Consider the following 18,936-nt stretch of genomic DNA (forward strand, 5'->3'; position numbering starts at 1 on the left):
CCATTCTGGGCTCCCCGCTGGTGGGCTTTCCCGGGTCGCATCTCATTGAATACGCAGGACTAGCCCGGGTTTGATAGGGGTTACTTTGTTCTTTTCACAAGGATGAAACCAGATGGCCTGGCCAAGGTCACACGGTCACGAAGAGGTAGAGGCAGGATCTGAACCTAGAGCCCCGGGAGCCCAGTGCCATATTCTTTCCCTGGAATGACACGGGGTGGGACAGGAATCAGTGAAAAACTGAGGGGCAAGGGGCGCCCCAGCAGACGATGCAGGTGTGACCATCTCACTGATAATCGTCAGGTGCTCACCCCCACCCACAGCCCCAATAGCCACAGGGCCTGGAGGGGCTCAGGGATTCACTCCCTTTGCGCCCCCAAAGCCTCCCTCTGCCGCCACCCGCCACTCGCCACGTGCGCAGCAGCGGACTCCCCCAGGAGACGAGGGCTGAGCCGCCAGCTCAGAGCAGGGGTTCACCGTCTCCGAGACGGAATGAACGGGGGAGGTAACCAGCAGAGCTGGTGGAGTGGGGGGCACATTCCAGGTGGGGGGACGCCAGACAGCGTCAGGGAGTCTGCGGATGGCGTGGGGGGTGGGGGGAGGTGAGCCTTCGCCATGTAGGGAGAGGAGAGAGGAACTGGGGAGGTGTGTGTGGGGAGCGTAGGTGGAATGCAATGGAGGGCCTTGAAATTCTCGGCTGAGGCGTGAGCCCGATGACATCGATGGAAAACAATTTTATTTGCTTTTAAAAGAGCACTTGAATAGTTCGGATTCCTGCCCAAAGTCCCTGACCTCCGTGCTTCACAAGTGGGTTTAATGGAAACTTACACAGCAGTGAGGCCCAAAGCGAGGGCTGGGGAGGGAGGGGGAGGGGAGAGACGCAGGTTATGCAAGCGGGCTCGCGGAGTTGGACACCCTGACCATTCCAGGTGTCATGATGCCCAAGAAATCAGCCCTTCGCAGACACCCAGGCCGGCCCCACGCCTTCTCCACGGCTGCTGCGCTAGGACCCTCGGCCCCTCTGCCCTGGGTCATCGCCAGCCTCCTCACCTGGGCCCTGGCCTCCGGGGTCACCTCTTCCTAAGAGGTGAGTGTTAGAGGCCTGAACCTGACCCTGCCACTGTGCTCAGAGGCCTGCAGGCCTCCCGCTGCTCCTTCACGTGACTACGGCGGCTCTCCACCCGGCCCGGCTCCCGGGCCAGGACCCAGGGTGGGTCTCTGGGCTCCCAGGGAGAAGTCAGCTCCTCCTCCTAGTAAGCTACTGGCCTCCCCGCTCTGGGCCTGCCAGGGGAGCTGCGAGAACACGGGTCACGGTAACCTGCCAGTCCCCACCTCACCTGGAGGGAGCATCGAAGTCCCAGGCAACTATTCTGACCGAGAAGCAGCGCTGCAGGCGCCCAGGGAGCCAAGATGCTCGGGGCAGAGAAGGGTGGGAGACAGGCCCGGCGATGCTCTGGCTCCCCCGCTGACTAACTCACTGACTGGGGTGTTCGCCTCCCGGTGCCTCAGTTTCCCCAGCTGTAAAGTGGGGCCAACGCGAACAGCAGTGCCCACTTCACGGGGTTCCATGAGCCTGGACGAGCTGCTCATCGTGAATGGCTCACCTGGGTGGCTCGCACCCGGCCGCCTACGATACACATTCAGAACTGGAAAATTACGAGGTCTTGTATCAGGCTACCAATTGTCAACCGAGAGTTCCGGCTGCTAGTTTCTTATTACAAATCCTCATCAGGTTAATAATTAAGAGCGGCCAGAGCCTGGGCAGCCAAAGGCTGGAATGTTCCGCGGCCACGTTCTCCGAGGTGGGGGGGCGGGGGGTGCTTGCTGCCCTGGAAAGTCAGGCCTCAGAGCACCCTGGGGGGCCCTTTCCCAGCATAATTAACGCCTGTCCAGGGCCCAGGTCGGAGTCCAACCACCCAAACAAACAGGCTCTCCTCTCTCCCACCGGCCAGGCCAGAATAGCGTCTTATGTCACAGATAACCGCAGGCCAGGCTTGGAGCGGTGTGATCCAACCCGCGGTGACCTCATTTCCGGGGGGGGGGGGGGGGGGGGGGGCGCGAAGGGGGGCTGACCCACTGCGGTCACACAACTGCCAGGGAGGGCCGGCTGCTCCGAAAAGGAAAAGAATGGCGACGCTCCGTCCTCCCGAACCGGCAGGGCCCCCCAGGGGTCAGGCGAGCTTCCAAGGAAGGAAGACCCCATCGGAGCAGCCTATCCCCTCTGGTTTCTCTGTGTCATCCGAGTCTGCACCCTGCAGACTCCCTGTGGGCAACTTGTGTACTATGGTTACCTGGCAACAGGAGTGAGGGGCCGTAGGGTCACTGCAGGCCCTGAATGGAGCCTCGGCCCCCAAAAGGCCTCTCTTCTCGTCCCCACTTCCCTCCCTCTCCAGCCGCTCACACCGCGAATGGAAAAGTGCTCGTGGGCCCAGGGCCGGACGCGGGCGCACACTCGATGAATAGCCTCTTGTTTGGGCTCTTCCCTCACCCTCATCTGGCTTCCTCTCCAGGGACCTGGTGGGACCGGCGCGTCCAGGGTGCCCCCAGGAGCCAGGAAGAGGAAGTCGGGGGGCGGGGGGAGAGGGCAGGGCGGTGGGAACACTGCGCTCCTGGGAAGGAGAGCCCTGCCCTGGGTACACAGGAGCCGTCCAGGCTTGCAGAGTGGCCCTTCACCCAGCAGCCGGGGCCCCACCTGCCCCAGACGCAAGCTCTGACGTCAGAGCTCACCTGCTGGGCCCCCTGCCTCAGCAGCTACCTCGATGGGAGCCGGAGGCGAGGGGGGCGCGGTTCTTAACTCAAGGGAGGGGACGAGGAAATGCACCTTCACGGGGACTGATCGTGCCAGGTGCTGAGCGCCCTACAGCCGTTTACTGTTACCTGGGGGAAACGTGAAAGGAGTAAATGCAAGGAGAGACGGGCCTACTGATATCAAACGTTACACTCGGTCCTTTCAGGAAAATACAGGCAAACCTCGGTTTATTGCGCTTCTCGGGTGTTGTGTTTGTTTTCTGTTAATATTATTTTTACGGATTTCAGAGAGGAAGGGAGAGGGAGAGAGAGGTAGAAACATCAATGATGAGAGAGAATCATTGATCGGCCGCCTCCTGCACGGCCTCCTAACTGGGGATTGAGCCGGCAACTCGGGCCTGTGCGCTGACTGGGAATCGAACTGTGACCTCCTGGTTCCTAGGTCGAGGCTTAACCACTGAGCCACGCCGGCCTGGCTTTGTCCTGTGCCGCTTTCCACCACTCTGTGAGGACCCCTGGGCTAAAGAAAGGATCAGCGGGGCAGGGAAGCGGAGTGGAGGGCAGGAAGTACATCCAGAAGCAAGTTAAGGGGAGGCGAGGCCAGCGGGCCTGCGGGGCCACCTCCTCGCTGCATGACTGTGGGCACGTCCCCGCCTGCCTGAGCCCGTCTCCTCACCTGTGGGGCTGTGTGAGGCTTAAAGGTAGCCATGCTTACACAGCAACACGGCCCTTCTGGGCCCCAGCAGCTGTTTCCGGCTTCCCACTGTCCTGTGGCTGAGCGGGAGGCGGAGGAAACCGAGACGTTCCATGAGTAAAAGAGAAAATTCTGGTGCTGGACGGAGGAGCGAGCGGCCAGGGCTTAGCCCCGTGCTGTCTTTCTAGGTTGTCAACACGGAAACAGAGGCCTGGAAGCCTCGAGCCCCTGGCCAGGGCAGGAAGCTCCTGGGGCTAATTCCCTCTCAGAGGGGCACCCGACGGGCCGTGACTAAATCATTCCATCGGCATCTGTGCTGCACGCGGCCGGAGCACTTACTAGGAATCGGGGATGGATCCTCGGTGCGTCAGCTGCTGCCAGGAAGCCCGCATGGACGCCTCAGCGTGTGGGCCTGGGAACAGGGCCTCCCAGGTTCAGCAGCCTCGCCCCCTCGGGCGGGAAGCAGCTCCCTTTCTCCGAAGCCTCCCAGCTTCAGCATCCAATGGCCCCGGGAGGAGTCAGAGGGAGAAAAAGCTCTAACTTTTAATCCCGTGAAGAGACAGAGGAGCGGCGGTGCCAGGGCTTGGAAAGAGAACTGGGAGGCCTGAGGTTTCTCTCGGGGTTAGAGCCCCTCCCCCTTCTCCTCTGGGGGCTCTCTGGGACGCCCCCCCTCCCCCCGCAAGGGGTAACTTACACTTCTGTGGTTATGAATCCGGTGAGCTCCGAGAGGAAGAGGAAGAGGATGAAGAGGCAGCAGCAGACAGAGACTGCAAGAAACAACAGAGACGCACAATAAGGGTGGAGGCCACACAAGGGAGGCCATATCCCCCCTTACACCCCCTCCCTCACCGCCCCGCCTCCAAGGAAGAGCTGCTTAGAGGGAGTGGGAGAGACCCCCCTGCATACCCTCAGCCCCTTCTTAACTCTTTTTTTTTTAAGAAGTGATTTTATTCCTCTTGCTTGGTATTTTTTAAAAATATATTTTATTGATTTTTTTTACAGAGAGGAAGGGAGAGGGATAGAGAGTTAGAAACATCGATGAGAGAGAAACATCGATCAGCTGCCTCCTGCACACCCACTATTGGGAATGTGCCTGCAACCAAGGTATATGCCCTTGACCGGAATCGAACCTGGGACCCTCCAGTCCGCAGGCCAACGCTCTATCTACTGAGTCAAACTAGTTAGGGTATTACTCTTTTTTTTTTTACATAAAAATATTTTTTCTTTTAGAGAGGAAGGGAGAGGGATAGAAACATCAATGATAAGAATCACTGATTGGCTGCCTCCTGCACACTCCACACTGGAGATCAAGACTGCAACCCAGGCATGTGCCCTGACCGGGAATCGAACCGTGACCTTCTGGTTCACAGGTAGATGCTCAATCACTGAGCCACGCCGGCCGGAAGCCCCTTCCTACTCCTGATCTCCATATGAAGCAACCCCACTCCCAAAAAGGCAGACTGATACGACAGATACTGAGCCTACAGCTCTGGTACTGACCTGACCCTCCAGTGTGGACCAACCCCCTACCGGGCAGCCCCTCCGAGGGGCCAGCCCAGCTTTCTTCCGCAAGAGCCATTTAACGCAGAGGTCAGTCGGAAACACAGGTAGCCAGGTGGTGGCCACCAATGGGTTGCTTGGCTTGAGCAGTACGTACTTTAAAATACGGAGGCGGCATCGAGCAATCTGGACGTTGCGTGTCAAAGTCCAGCTTCTGGCTACTCCAGAGCACTTAAGCCCTGGACCCACATGGGGTCTGAGCTCACCAGTTTGCCACAGGCCCCACTACTCTCTCTTGCCTCCCTGATTCCTCATGTCCTTGCTGGTCACGGGAGCACAGATGTATGAATCCTTTCTTTCTCTAAGCAAACGGCGGTGCAGGGGACACACCCTCTGCTCACCCAGCAATCCAGTCTAAGCAGGTGCCACACCAGTTCATGCACAGTGCCCGCGTGTGATTGCTGTTATGGCCTGGACATGAATTTCAAATGCCTTCTCCCGCTGCTGAGCAATCCACTGCAGGGGACAGTCAGAGTTTCCGGGCTCCCGTCCACCCCTTCTCACCTGCAGACGGCAGCGAGGACGCGGCCAGGAAAAGAACCCCAGCAAGCAGGCCGAACGCCCCCTCCTGGACAGCATCACCTCGCAGGGCACCCACTTTTCAGGGTCGTTTCCACCCTTTCCCCTCCACCCTCAAGCCCCAGCACCCATAGGATGCTGCGGCGATGAACAAGCCCCACCAAGCAGGTGTTTTTGAAGGTCAAGGCTGACTTAGGTCTGTCCGGGTCTCCTAGCTGCCTTCCTGGCCTCCAGCCTGCACAACGGGCCTCACGTCCTCCCTCTGTCCAGGTTGGAGGTGGAGTGACAGGGCTGGCAAAGCCTCTTGCTGAAACCTGCGTGCTTTGTTCAAGGCTCTGATGAAGCCTGGCCAAGCCACAGGCAGACACCAAGGGCCCAACGACCCTGGGTCACTCGAGCTCGGTGTCCACTCCCCCGCCCCCAACTGGGAGGACAGAGACAGGCTCCCGGCACCACGGCGGCCTCGGGGTCTAGCACGGTGCCTGCCTCCGAGGAGATACGAAACACATCTTTGTTGAATGAATGAGTGAAAAGTGCGAAGGCTGGACGAGGGCTTTTCAATCCATGTTTGGGCAAGACGCTACGGCTCTCCGACTCCAGGCTTCTTCCGAGACTGACTCAGGCACCGGCGGGAGGAATGTGACCCCGGGAGAATGCTGGCCAGGGGGCAGCCAGCCAAGGGGACACTGGACCCGAGACCGAGACGCCGGGACGTCAGTGAATGGTCCAAGGCCACACGGCCGCTGAAGGGGCGGAGGCGACCCTGAGGCCCGACCCGTGAGTCCCCGCACCCTGGCCGGTTTCCCCGGTTATTCATAGCATTGATCTCGACGTCAGGAAATGTTTCTGCGTCTGCAGCCCCGCTCGGCCGAGCGCTCCTCCAGGACGAAGCCCAGGGCCCATTCATCAGCGTGGTCCCGGGCTTGGCGCGGGGCCCGGCCCCAGGACCCGGTTCACAAATATTTGTCCACTGAATGGTAGCTGAGGGCTGGCTTCCCGGGCCTCACGCCTTTCCTCCCTCGGGAGGGAACTGCTACCCGGGGGCGCCGTGACAAGGACCGCAGAAGAGAGCACATCTCCGGGGGCTCCGTGGCAGCACCTTCTAAGTTCTACCCCACGCAGGCCCTTTGACCCAGCCATTCCTCTTCTGGGAAAGTTACTTTACAGAAATAACCGGACAGGAACACCGACAGGTATGACCGAGGATGCCTGTGACGGCAATACCACGGCATCAGCCATGTCCACTCTCGCAGGCTGGTCACACACACCGTGGGTCACCCAGCTCATGCCATCTGACACGGCTGGAGAGAAGAGCCTGGTGGCCTACTATGTGCTGGGACGAAGGTGTCCAGGACAAGTCAGCTGGGAGAAAGGCGGGAAGACGGTGTGCACGGCGTGCGCCCGCCTGTGCTGAAAACAAAGACATATGCACATCAACGCCTCGCTATACTTTTAAAAAATTCTAGAAGGATACACGCTGATAGTAAACCTACTGACCCGGGAGAGACTGGAGAGACGGAGAAGAGGTTGGAGCTGTCCGCTGCGGGCAGGAAGGGCGCAGGCCTGCCGTGAAGTTTCTGGCCCAGGTTCATAAAACAGCTGAGCAGGGAGAGCAAGCCCCTTTCCTCTCAAGTCCCCGAGTATCCTTTCCGTGGGGATCAGGCACAAGGCGTCACAGCTCCCGCGGTCACAGACCCGCATGGGCCGAGGGCTCCAGGAGGATGGCCATCCGTGCACCGAGGACTTAGCATGTCCCCCCCGACACGCGACAGGCGTGATGTCCTTTCACCCCCCAGATCAGGAAACGGAGACTCGGAAAGGTGAAGTGACCGGCCCAAGGTCACCCAGCTGCTAAAGGGGAGGATGAACGCAGTTCTGCCGGACCCAGAGCCTGTCCCCCTCCCCAGGGGCGTGGGGACGGCATCCTCAGCTTCCCTGAGCCGAGCTGGAGGGAGGGAGAGCTGGGCGGGGCCAGCCAGGGTGGGGGGTCCCTGAGGTCACCCCTCACCTGACAATGGCCTGCCCTGGGAGGCCACAGGAGACTCCAAGCTGAGGGTCTGACCCCAGGGGACAGTCCCTGGGGAAGGTCCCTCTCCTACACCAAGCACTGGAGAGGCCACGGGTGGAGGTGGGGGAGGGGGAGGAAGGCAGAGAGGCCCACTGAGTCCCAGGCCAGTCCGGCTCTACCTTCTGTGAGCTGTGAAACATCAGGCGAGCCAGCTGTCCTCTCTGAGCCCATTTTCTCCTCCAGAAAATGAGGCTCCATCATTCCTGCCTGCATAGCACTTCTGGCGTGTTTTTATTTTTTATTGTGGAGTAACACTAGAAACAAAGATGGCACAGGAAGTTCCCACACGCCCTTCTCCCAGCTTCCCCGTACTTTAGCTAACATCTGGCAGGTTTGTCAAAAGGGCTTAGCTGCCATTGTCCAATACGATTACCAAATAAGCTATCGTCTTATCCAGAGCCCGTTTCCCACGGTGACCTGCTCCTGTTCCGGGAACCCACCCAGGCCCCACCTTACACGCAGTCGTCACAGGCCTGTCCCGAATCTGCGACAGCTCTTCAGATTGGCCTGCTTGTCAGGCGTCCTGTAAGACGCCCCCCAATCTGGAGCTGCCTGATGCTTTCTCACAATTACACTGGCTTGTGGTTTGGGGGGAAGATCCCTAGAGATCAGGTGCCCTTTCCAGCGCGTCCCAGTGCGTCCCACCGGGGGCTGTGACATTCACATGACATCTCACTGGTGTATCCACAGTAAAGTGACTATTTCCTTTCCATTTTCATTTCTCTCTCTCTCTCTCTCTCTCTCTCAAATATATTTTTATTGATTTCAGAGAGGAAGAGAGAGAAACACCGATGATGAGAAAGAATCATTGATCGGCTGCCTCCTGCACACCCACAGTGGGGATGGAGCCCACAACCCAGGCATGTGCCCTGACCGGGAACTGAACCGTGACCTCCTGGGTCATAGGTCGACCCTCGACCGCTGAGCCACGCCAGGTGGGCCCATTCTCATTTCCTCACGAGCGAGGCACTCAGCCCAGCCCACACTCCACAGGAAGAGAATCGCGCTCCGACTCCTGGACGGGACGTATTCCCATAGCATTTGCAATTCTTCCGTGAGGAGAGTCATCCCTTCCCCCCATCGGTATGGACTCGTGGACCTTTTCCTGGGGCGACGAGCCGATAATCCCATCGCTTATTTTGTCACTCGCTCTGCCCAGCCTCGATCTCCGGTCTCCGGTCTCCCTCTCCCAGGCTGGCGTCCGGCCGACACGCCCCAGCCTTTGCTTCTTCTCCGGCTGCTCTTTGCTTCCTGGCGCACGAGGCGGCCCAGGTTTCTTCTGTACCCTTCCCGCCCGCTCCCGACGTCAGCCACCTCTCCAGGGAGCCCTGCGTCCTTTTATTGACGAACGACATTTAGAACCCAACATCTGGGTGAGATTTTTATTATTTTTTTCAATGGTTAAAACCACGTCAAAAATGCAACTAGTTTAAAAGGCCTGGAGAGAAAAGGAAGGCTCTTCCGGACCCCTGAGCCCCCGTGTCATCTCCCAGGGCAGCGACTAGGGATGATTTCTGGTGCCCCCTTCCGGAAACAGGTGCCGGCATCCCTCACAGGTTAGGGTGAGGACAGAGATGAGACGAGGAGCTATAGGAAGGGCCTGGCGAGATGCCCGTCATTTCTTCCCGCCTCCATCTCTCTGATCCTCTGGCCCAGCAGTTCTGCACGGGGAGTGGGCACAAGAGTGGGATGGGGGAGGGAAGAGGGGGGAGGGGGAAGGGGGAGGGGGAAGGGCTACTCACTGATGGCCCCGGTGTATGTCGGCTGCGTAAGGTCCTTGGGCACCTTCCTATAGATGTCAAACCTGCGGAGAGCAAAGGGGATGGGGTGAGACGGGCAGAGGGCTGGTCTCGGGCAGCAGGGGCCGTGGTGTGGCTGGCGTGTCCCATGGCTCAGCTAACCTCGGCTCTCCCGGGACCAGCTCCGCCAAGAGCCTGCGGGACACCCCGTCTGATGGGCCCCGGGCCCCCACACTGCCCTTATGCTTGTCTCGCTTCCTCAGGACACATGTTGGCGCCTGAGAGGACCTTGACCCACATTTGGTTATGTTTCTTTTTAAAAAATATATTTTTATTGATTTCAGAGAGGAAGGGAGAGGAAGAGAGAGGAAGAGAGATAGAAGCATCAATGATGAGAGAGAATCATTGATTGGCTGCCTCCTGCAAGATCCCAGACTGGGGGGGTAAGCCTGCAACCCGGGCATGTGCCCTGACCAGGAATCAAACCATGACCTTCCAGCTGACAGGTGTCAACGCTCAACCACTGAGCCACACCGGCCGGCTGGTTATGTTTCTCAGTTGGTCTTTCCCATCAGAATGTCGCCCTCATTCACCAGGGACCTGGTGAGGTCTTGTCACCCCTACCACATCCCCAGACCCTAGCTTAGGCCTGGCACATAGTAGGCACTCAACAGGAATGAACTGAACCCCAAAGGGAACAGGATGCTATGGCGTCACCTCTCCACCTCACCCTCTGGTTTCCACCCCCTGCTTCCATGGTCCCTGTACCCGCTTCTTTGATTCTTAGATTCTTCTTTGTTGTTGTGTTGTTGTCGTCATTAATCCTCACCCGAGGATGTTTTTCCATTGATTTTTAGAGAGCATGGAAGGGAGGGGGAGAGACACATCGCTTGGTTGCCTCCCGCATGCGCCCCAACCAGGGCCAGGGATCGAGCCTGCAACCAAGGTACATGCACTTGATGGGAATGGAACCCAGGACCCTTCAGTCTGAGGGCCAACGAGCCACACTGACTAGGACCCCAGAGATTCTTCTTCAGTCCAACATAAACCCTGCCCGGGACCTGGTCTCAGCCTCAGCTCGGCTTTGGCTGTTTCCTGTGGGTTTCAGCCCCAGGCACAGAGTGGACGCCTTTCTTTCTCAGGGATCCCATCAGCGTAGACAGGGTTGTGGGCAGAAGGATATGGGTTTTGGGCCTTAGACAAGCTTCTTGGGTTTAAATCTGGCCAGCTGTTCAAGACATAAGGCCCTGAGTTAGCTGCCCTGGGTTCAAATCACGGCTGGTCTTCTTCCTCGCTGGGTGACTTTAGGAAAATAAGTTCCACTCTCTAAGCCTCAGTTTCCTCATCTATAAAAATGGGGCTCCTACGACCAGACCCGCCAGGCGATCGAGAGGAGTGAGGGACATAAGTGTCGGGCAGGTTTGACACGGAGCATTCACAGGAGGCTCCTCACGCACCTGGCTTCCTCCTCGCACTGGACCCTGGGCAGACGGTCTCGCACACCGCGTTCTACCGATGGAGCTCTAAGCCCACACACGACGTTCCCAGGCTCTCTGGTTAGAGCCCGGCTTGGACAAGAGCCGCTGCTCTGGCCCTGCTGGGTGACGACTGGCGTGGGTGCCCCATCAGGGACCGGGAGAGTTGACGCCCTGCTAACCCAACGCAATGACTTACAAGTCTTGCGTAAGATCTGATAGCTGCCTCCTGTGTGCTCACTCTAACAGCACGTGGACCTGGTGTCCTAAGACCTCAGGGGAGGAACAGTTCCTGTCGGCCGCCGAATTAAAAGGCACCACTTTCTTTCCTACCTGCTCAGCCGGGTGCCAGGGCCCCTAAGGGCGCTAGAAACTGGGGCTGGGAGTGTGTGTGAGGGGTGGGGACCGTGTGACTCAACCACCCATACCTACTCCCCTCCCTTATGCTGACAATGCTTGCCCCTTTCCCGTGAGAGGCACGTGAGAGGGAAGAGCAGGTACTGCAGGGTCTACCTGTCGGGGCTCCCATGTGACTCCGCCACGGTGTGACCTGGGCCACGTCACTGACTTAACCTCCCTGTGCCTCAGTCCCGCCATCTGTAAAATGGGGCAACAGTCCTAACCATCTCACAGACTGGGGCTGGGACCAGAGGGATGGGAGCACCTAAAGCACTTAGAACCGGCTGGGGGCCCAGGAAGTGCTATTTGAGTACTGCTGTTACTATTATTGATGCTCAGTTGAGTGACATTTATGAGCACCTACTATGTGCTGGGCCCTCTTCCAGGCACTGGGACATGGAGATAAAATGGGCCCCATGTGCCTGTGGTTTTGCAGCAGAGACAAAAGAAATGCAAGGAGAAGGCGGTGGTGCTTCAGCATGGGGTCAGCGTGGGGTCACCCGGGGAATCTGGAAGCTTCCTACAGGAGGTGATGCCTGAGCAGAGCAGGAGGACGGGAGGAAGGTGGGTGCAGACAAAGAGGAGCCCAGATAATGAGAACAGCTACAGCAGAGGCCACGTGAAGGGTCAATCGCACTGTGCTGGAGGCTTCCTTCATTTGCACGTGGTACCAGGCAGGGAAGGAGGGAGTGTCCGTGGGAGGTGGGAGGCCCTTACAGTCCAGCTTCCCTGGCCCAGTGAATACCAGTCACCATCCAGGGCCCACAGGCCGAATCTGGGCCTCACAGTTTAAAAACATATGAACCGCCCGGCCATATGGTTGGGTGTCGATCTATGAACCAGGAGGTCACAGTTAGATTCCCACTCAAGGGCACATGCCTGGGTTGCGGGCTCGATCCCCAGTAGGGGGCATGCAGGAGGCAGCCAATCAATGATTCTCTCTCATCATTGATGTTTCTCTCTCTCCCTCTTCCTTCCTCTCTGAAATCAATGAAGACAAAAAACGAATGAATGAATGAATGAATGAATGAATGAATATAAAAAACATATGAACCATCATCTCAAAACTGGGAGTTTCATAGAAACGAAGGCTGCTCAGGGTGACAAGGTGGGGGTGGCCCAGAGCAGAGGATTGGAACCAGGTGAGGGTGAGGAGGGAGGGATGGAGGGTGTTACACACAGGGGACTGATTAAGTGAGTGAACACTGTGCGATGACGGGGGCCGGGGCCTCACCTTCGGGAGGTACGCACAGCGAGAAAGGCAGGAAAACCCTGTGGCGTGCGCGTGGAGACGGAGGGGTTGCTGTGAATTCGTGATTTTCAACAAACACAATACAGGCATCGCCATGTGGATGTACACATGTCACATGGACCTGAATGTCCCAGCTCGTTCTATAGAGAGGGTCCCGGAACTGACAGCCAGAGAGCAATGGACGCCCCTGGCACTGAAATACTGGCTTGTAATGTCATCCCTTACTCAAAGAGACCAGCTTCTTAGAGAAATGGCTCATTCTAGGGCTGGGCAGGGGAAACGCACAATGAACTTGGAGCATCACCTTATGTCAGGAAGCAAGAAAGTGGCCAAGGAATGATGGGGGACATAACAGGACAAGAAGCCAGCTTAGAGGGGCTCCCACTGGCCAGCGAGAGGACAGCGAGAACACCAAAGCCCATGGCCGCAGTAAGAGACCATAACCCACTGGGTAAGACAGGAAGCCCAGACTCTATATAGATACAAAGACATGAATCCACCAGAAGTTTGAGGAGGAACGGGACATTTACGCGCCTTCCAAGTACCTCCCCACAAATCCTTGCGAACTACAAAGGGAGAAAGTGTTCATGTAACCTGACTGTGGAGAAACGTGGCCGACATCATAGTAACCAAGTGACTGGGTGTCAGCAGTAGGAGACACGTCATGGTCCCCCGCACCATCACGCCCTTGGAGATCTTGCTCCAAAGGCACCGCCTCGAATGAATCATGAGAAAACACAAACAAATCCAAACGGAGGGGCAGCGGACAAAATGACGGGTCAGCACTTGTCAAAACAGCAAGGTCAGGAAGGCAAGTTAAGACTAAGGAACTATCAGAGATCGGAGGAGGGGCCAGAGACGTGACAATCACGCGGGACGATGTCCCGAGTCGGAAAAGGGGCATCAGTGGGGCAACGGATGGGATTTGAATTAGAAACTGTAGGCATCTGACCTGGAAGAGCTGCCTTCACACATGTTTGCCGGGTGTACCTGGTGTTTGGTAGGGTATGTCTTTGTTGGAAGTGGAAGGGGGAGGAAGGCTGGGTGAACAAAGGTCTAAGAGAGGAGGTTAGACCTAGCCCAGTGGTTCTCAACCTTCCTAATGCCGCGACCCTTTAATACAGTTCCTCCTGTTGTGGTGACCCCCAACCATAAAATTATTTTCGTTGCTACTTCATAACTGTAATTTTGCTACTGTTATGCATCGTCATGTAAATATCTGATATGCAGGATGTATTTTTATTGTTACAAGTTGAACATAATTAAAGCATCGTGATTAATCACAAAAACAATATGTAATTATATATGTGTTTTCCGATGGTCTAAGGGGACCCGTGAAAGGGCCGTTCGAACCCCAAAGGGGTCGCGACCCACAAGTTGAGAACCGCTGACCTAGACCAAACTACAGGAGGCAACAGCCATCAAAGGGGTGTGCTCCGGGCAGAGCGAGGGCTGCGGCTCTGGCGCGAGGCTCCTTCAGATACGTATTTGACTTCAATATTCACAGTAACCCTGGCAGACACTGCTACCCCATTTTTCCAGGGAGATGACAAAGTTTAGCCAGAAGCAACTTGGTCCAAGTCACCAAGCCCATGATTAGTAAAGCCAGGATTCAAACCCAAGTCTAAGCCAGAGGCCATGGTCCTTCCACTCCCCTGGACCTGCGGGAATCCGTTCAGAGCTCAACTGTTGGTAAATTAAAGTCTCAAGGTTTTGTTTATTTGCTTTTCCAAAGATGCTGCCTCAGAGCAAGTGGGGGCCTCCTGGAAGACAGGGGCCAGTTCAAAATACATTAATTCATTCAACAGATCTTTACTGCAGTGTCCTTGTTGGTGGAAAAACGAAAGAGGTCGGGGTAGACACAGCCCCTGCCCCCATGAAGCTGCCAGTCTACCAATGGCTTTGGCTCTCTGTTTAGGGCCCCCTGGACAGAACGTTCTCTAATAACGATCCCATTCCCACGCTACAAAACCCGAGCTGGGGAGCGGTGGTGGGGTAAAGGGAGAGCTGAAAAAGACCCTGGGTTCAGAGCTGACCACAAGCCAAGTGAGTCAGCAGTGAATGTCACCAAGGAAATGGGCCACAGGGAAGATGGTGAGAACCCAGGCATGTGACAGACCGGGAAGTGAGCCGTCCTCCTTGGCTCATATTAGTCAGCCCCTCAGTGTGGTGATGCAGTGATGAGATTAGCTGTGGCCACTCACTGTCAAAAGAATGTGGAAGAAAGGGCACGGAGAATGGGGGAGGGGAGAGGGTGCTGACTGCACATCTAGTGCACGCCCGGCTCACGCTAGGCCCTCGACCAGCTCCTTCTCATCCAATGATCTCGGCCAACCTACGAGTTAGGGACTGTTAACCCGTTTTTACAGGCGAGGCTCAGAGGGGCTGGTGACTTGACTATGAAGTGCCACAGGGACCTCCTGCTCTCCACACCCTCCACTGCCCAGCCTAGAAGGCTCTGAGCTCATGGTGTCCAAACCCGTTCATCTTCCAGATGAGAAAGTGGGAGCCCCAAGAAGAGGGGGTGACTGCCCGGTTCAAGGTGTAATTCAGCTCAGAGTATTTAAAACGAAAGCCAGCCAGCAAAAAGCTAGAGGCACCCTTGGCCTCTTCAGGCTCTTGCAGTCACATGCCAGTGGTTCCCGGGCAGACGCGGTGTTGTCCCCTAGGCGACGTTGGGCAATGTCCGGAGACGTTTCGGTTGTCACACTGGGGGGCGCCACTGGTACCAAGCCGGTGGAGGCCAGGGATGCTAACATCCATCCTACAGCACACAGGACAGCTCCCACAACAAAGGATTATGGGCCCGACATGTCCCACTAACGCTGGGAGACCCTGTTGCTTGCAGAGCAAAACTACCCGTGAGGGAAGCTCACGTTCCTGGAGCCTGTGTTCTTGCCCCAGTCGGGTCTCCAGCCTTGATCATCTCCCAGGGAGACCGAGGGCCTGGAGGAAGCAGTCAGCCCCCCTCCCTTCTGCTCTGTGCTGAGCAGGCAGAACTCACTTGGGAAGAAATGGGAGAAGGACCCAGCAGGGGAAAAACGCAGCCGATCTGCATTTGTGACCAGTGGTCCAGTGAGTATAGGTGTCACTGGTTTAATCAAAAAGGTGCTGAGCCCAGCCGGGGGTGGCCCAGTGGTTGGGCATCAACTGATCACGTTCAATTCCTGCTCAAGCAAGCCAGCACATACTCCGGTTGCCGGCTTGACCCCCCAGTGTGGAGCGCGCAGGAGGCAGCCAATCAATGATTCTCTCTCATCACTGATGTTTCTATCTTTCTCTCCCTTCCTCTCTAGAATCAATTAAAATTACATATGTTTTTTAAAAGATGCTGAATCAGTGCCTTTCACTGGGTTATTCTTTAGGGTAAAACAAATTCCTCCGGAGAAAACGTACATCCGCGCCAGGAGGCAACGAGCACAGAGGACTGACTTCGCAGAGATTCGCTCTCCGTCCGCCACACGCGGCCTGCAGGGCGAGGAAGGCTGCCTGACCTCCCCTAAAGTAAACAGGCAGCGGGAACCGCCGCTGGGAACGTCTGACTAACGGCTTCTTCTGTCATTTCTTTTCATAGCAGAACGCCTCAGCTTTGCTATTTTAACTTTTGCCGCTGGGTCCTCGCTCCTCCCGGCCCTCGCACACGAGTCTCGGATCACCCTGTGGTCCGCTATAGGTGGGTGGCGCCCAGGCAGTGCTCGTGATGTCACCGTTTCCAAGGCTTCATGACATGGGATGCCATTTAGGAGCAAGTCATTGGAAGTGGTGGGTCACTCGGCCCAAAAATAGCCAGCAAGGGTTTTCGTTGGCACTTGGGCTTGGTCGGCCCTGCCCGCCAGCCTCTCCAAGCCCTCAGAGCCCAGTGCCAGGGGGTTAGGTGAAAAGTGTGCTTGTTTGCTCACTCCTTCGTTTCCTCCACCTTCCTGAGAATCACCGGTGTGCGTGCATGTGTGTGTGCCTGGGTGTGTGTACATGTGTGCGCATGTGCGCGTGCCAGAGAGCCCACAGAGGTCGATGCATGCCCCAGAGCTGAGCCCTGCAGGCACCAGTTCTCATGAGCCCTGGAATCGCTCTCACGCCACCCCCCACCCTGGCCTTGACATTCACACAGCTACCATGAGCTCACCCTTCTCCTGCCCTGTTAAAAGGAAGGGTACAAACATCTGTCTCCATCTCCAGCCGGATGAAGGAGCTTTGGGGGGGTCACGTTAATCACAAAAGCCACCACAGCAAGGCTGCCGCCGCCCACTGTGTGGTGGCTGCCACCATTCTCGCCTTTCCCCAGCCCAAGATGCAGGACTAGGACTCAAACTCCTGCTCCAGGGCACCCACCTCAGTGCCACTGGCCCGCCCGGGACGGGGGACAGCCTCCTGCACCTACAGGTCTGGGTGATGACCCTCTGTGCACACACCTCCACCACACGTGGTGTCCTCCTCCAGCCATCGCCTGGCGCGCTCTCCCTGATCTCGCTGCCCACGTGGAGGTCTCTCTCTACAGGGGAGCCTCCAGCTTCCATCACCTCCCTCTGTGACCGCTCCATGTGAGAATACGCTCTCTGCCCACAAAGCCCTACCCTCTCCCCTCCCCTCCTTCCTACAAAAGCCACCAAATCTGGCCACCGAGGAGGAGGAATAAACCTGACCATGAACTGGAAGGCCCCTCCCCAGGCAGGCAGCGCCCCCCCTGCGGCTCTGTGAATGTGTGTTCCTGGCACAACCCCATGTTGGCTGCAGGGCCCTGCACTCCAGCTGGGCTGGGCTGGGTCAGGTCTGTTCCTCAATCTCCTGTGGGTCGTGCAGGGCTCGGCCCACTAATGGTATTCAGTGAATTGCAGGTGAAACCCCAAAGGGACGTGTACACACGGGGGCCATTCGCCGCGGCACCAGCTGGGACAGCAAGCGACTAGAGACCATCCACAGGGGACCGGTTCATACACTGCAGACCATCCGTGGAGTGGAGGGTGCACAGCTGTAAAGGGGGAGGTGGAGGTCTCTATACAGAAAGAGAAAAAAGCGAGCTGCAGAACACAGTGTTCTGTTCCATTTTGTGTGTGTGGTGGGGGGGGGGGGTGGATAAAAATAAGTGTACATCCTTGCCTGTATCTTCAGAACGAAACAATAGAAGGTGTAACCAAAAGCTAACACAGGTGGTTGCTTCTATTCTTCTTAGGAGATGCATAAAAACTATCAAATATTTCGGGGTAATTTTGACAAAAGAAGTACAAGACCCACATATGAAAAACTATAAAACATGGATGAGGGAAATCTGAAAAGACCTAAAACAATGGAGAAATAGACCGTTAACGGCTCAGAAGACTCGATATTGTTACGGTGGCATTTCTCCCCAAATTGGTCGGCAGATTCAACTCAAGCCAAGCCTAGCAAGCATTTTTGTAGAAATTGCCAAGTGGATTCTAAGATGCACATGGCAATGCTGAGGACTTCGAATAGGCAAAACCACGCTTCAGAAGAACAAAGCTGGATCCCACTTCAAGACCTGCCGCAAATCTTCCAGAAGAAAATGAGAAAATCTTTGTGATTTTAGGTTAGGCAAAGTTGTGTGGGGTTTTTTCCTTAGTAAAGCAGGATCCATAACATAATTGGTAAGTAAGGCTTCATCAAGGTGATAAACGTGTGCTCTTCCAAAGGTACTATTAAAAGAATGAAAAGACAAGCCACGGACTGGGAAAAATACTGCGAGCCTCGTGTCTGATAAAGGATTCATACGCAGTATTAAGAACTCTCAAAACTCAGCAATAAGAAACGACCCATTCAAAACTGGGCAAAAGATCTGAATAGACATTTCACAGAAGATTCATCGATGGCAAATAACCGCATGGCGTGACGCTAACATCAAAGTCATCGGGGAAACGCAAGTTAAAACCACAAGAGATACCGCTCTATGCCGGCGATTTCCAAACGGTGTGCCGGGGCAGGTACCCTGGTGCGCCGCAGGCACTTTTAAAGCTTGCAATACCTGACTATTTAGGCAGGGGCACCGGCCTCTTTTCCCTCAGATAAAAAAATGACAACAGCCAAGACAACAATAACCGTGCAGCGTGAATGAATCAAAAGGACACCTAATTTTCTGTCAGATCAGCTAAAGATACATTTTCTGGTGTGCTGCAGAACTGCAGTAAGTAGTGTATGTGCGCCAGGAGATGAACAGGGGTGGAAATCGCTGCTCTGGACTTACTAGAATCGCTGGCAGTACAAAGAGTGATCGTACCTGGAGCTCTCCGACGCTGCTGGTGCAAGAAAAGCTGCATAACCACTACGCAGGAGGGAGTGGCAGTTTCTTCCAACGTTAAACATGTACCCAGCATACAACCCAGCCACTCCACCCCGGGAGAAATGTGTATGGCCCGAGCCGGTTTGGCTCAGTGGATAGAGCATCAGCCTGCAGACTGAAGGGTCCCGGGTTCGATTCCCATCAAAGGGCAGATACCTCGGTTGCAGGCTCCTCCCCAGTCCGGGCCCTGGTTGGA

At 56.3% G+C, this 18,936-nt stretch overlaps 1 protein-coding gene across 1 annotated transcript in view; it reads right to left on the bottom strand.

Moving 5' to 3' along the window:
- The window catches only part of ERGIC1 (endoplasmic reticulum-golgi intermediate compartment 1), an 83,246-nt gene that overhangs the window by 33,195 nt on the left and 31,115 nt on the right, over positions 1-18,936 (bottom strand). The window contains exons 2-3 of the mRNA XM_070414399.1: positions 9,329-9,390; positions 4,134-4,206 (exon numbers count right to left, since the gene is read on the bottom strand). Of these exons, the coding sequence (XP_070270500.1) occupies positions 4,134-4,206; positions 9,329-9,390 (135 nt within the window). The remainder of the gene's footprint in view (positions 1-4,133; positions 4,207-9,328; positions 9,391-18,936) is intronic.

This window comes from Myotis yumanensis, unplaced genomic scaffold (assembly GCF_028538775.1).
Source record: "Myotis yumanensis isolate MYYU_CA2020_CCGP unplaced genomic scaffold, mMyoYum1.0.hap1 SCAF_5, whole genome shotgun sequence".
Lineage (NCBI taxonomy): Eukaryota > Metazoa > Chordata > Mammalia > Chiroptera > Vespertilionidae > Myotis > Myotis yumanensis.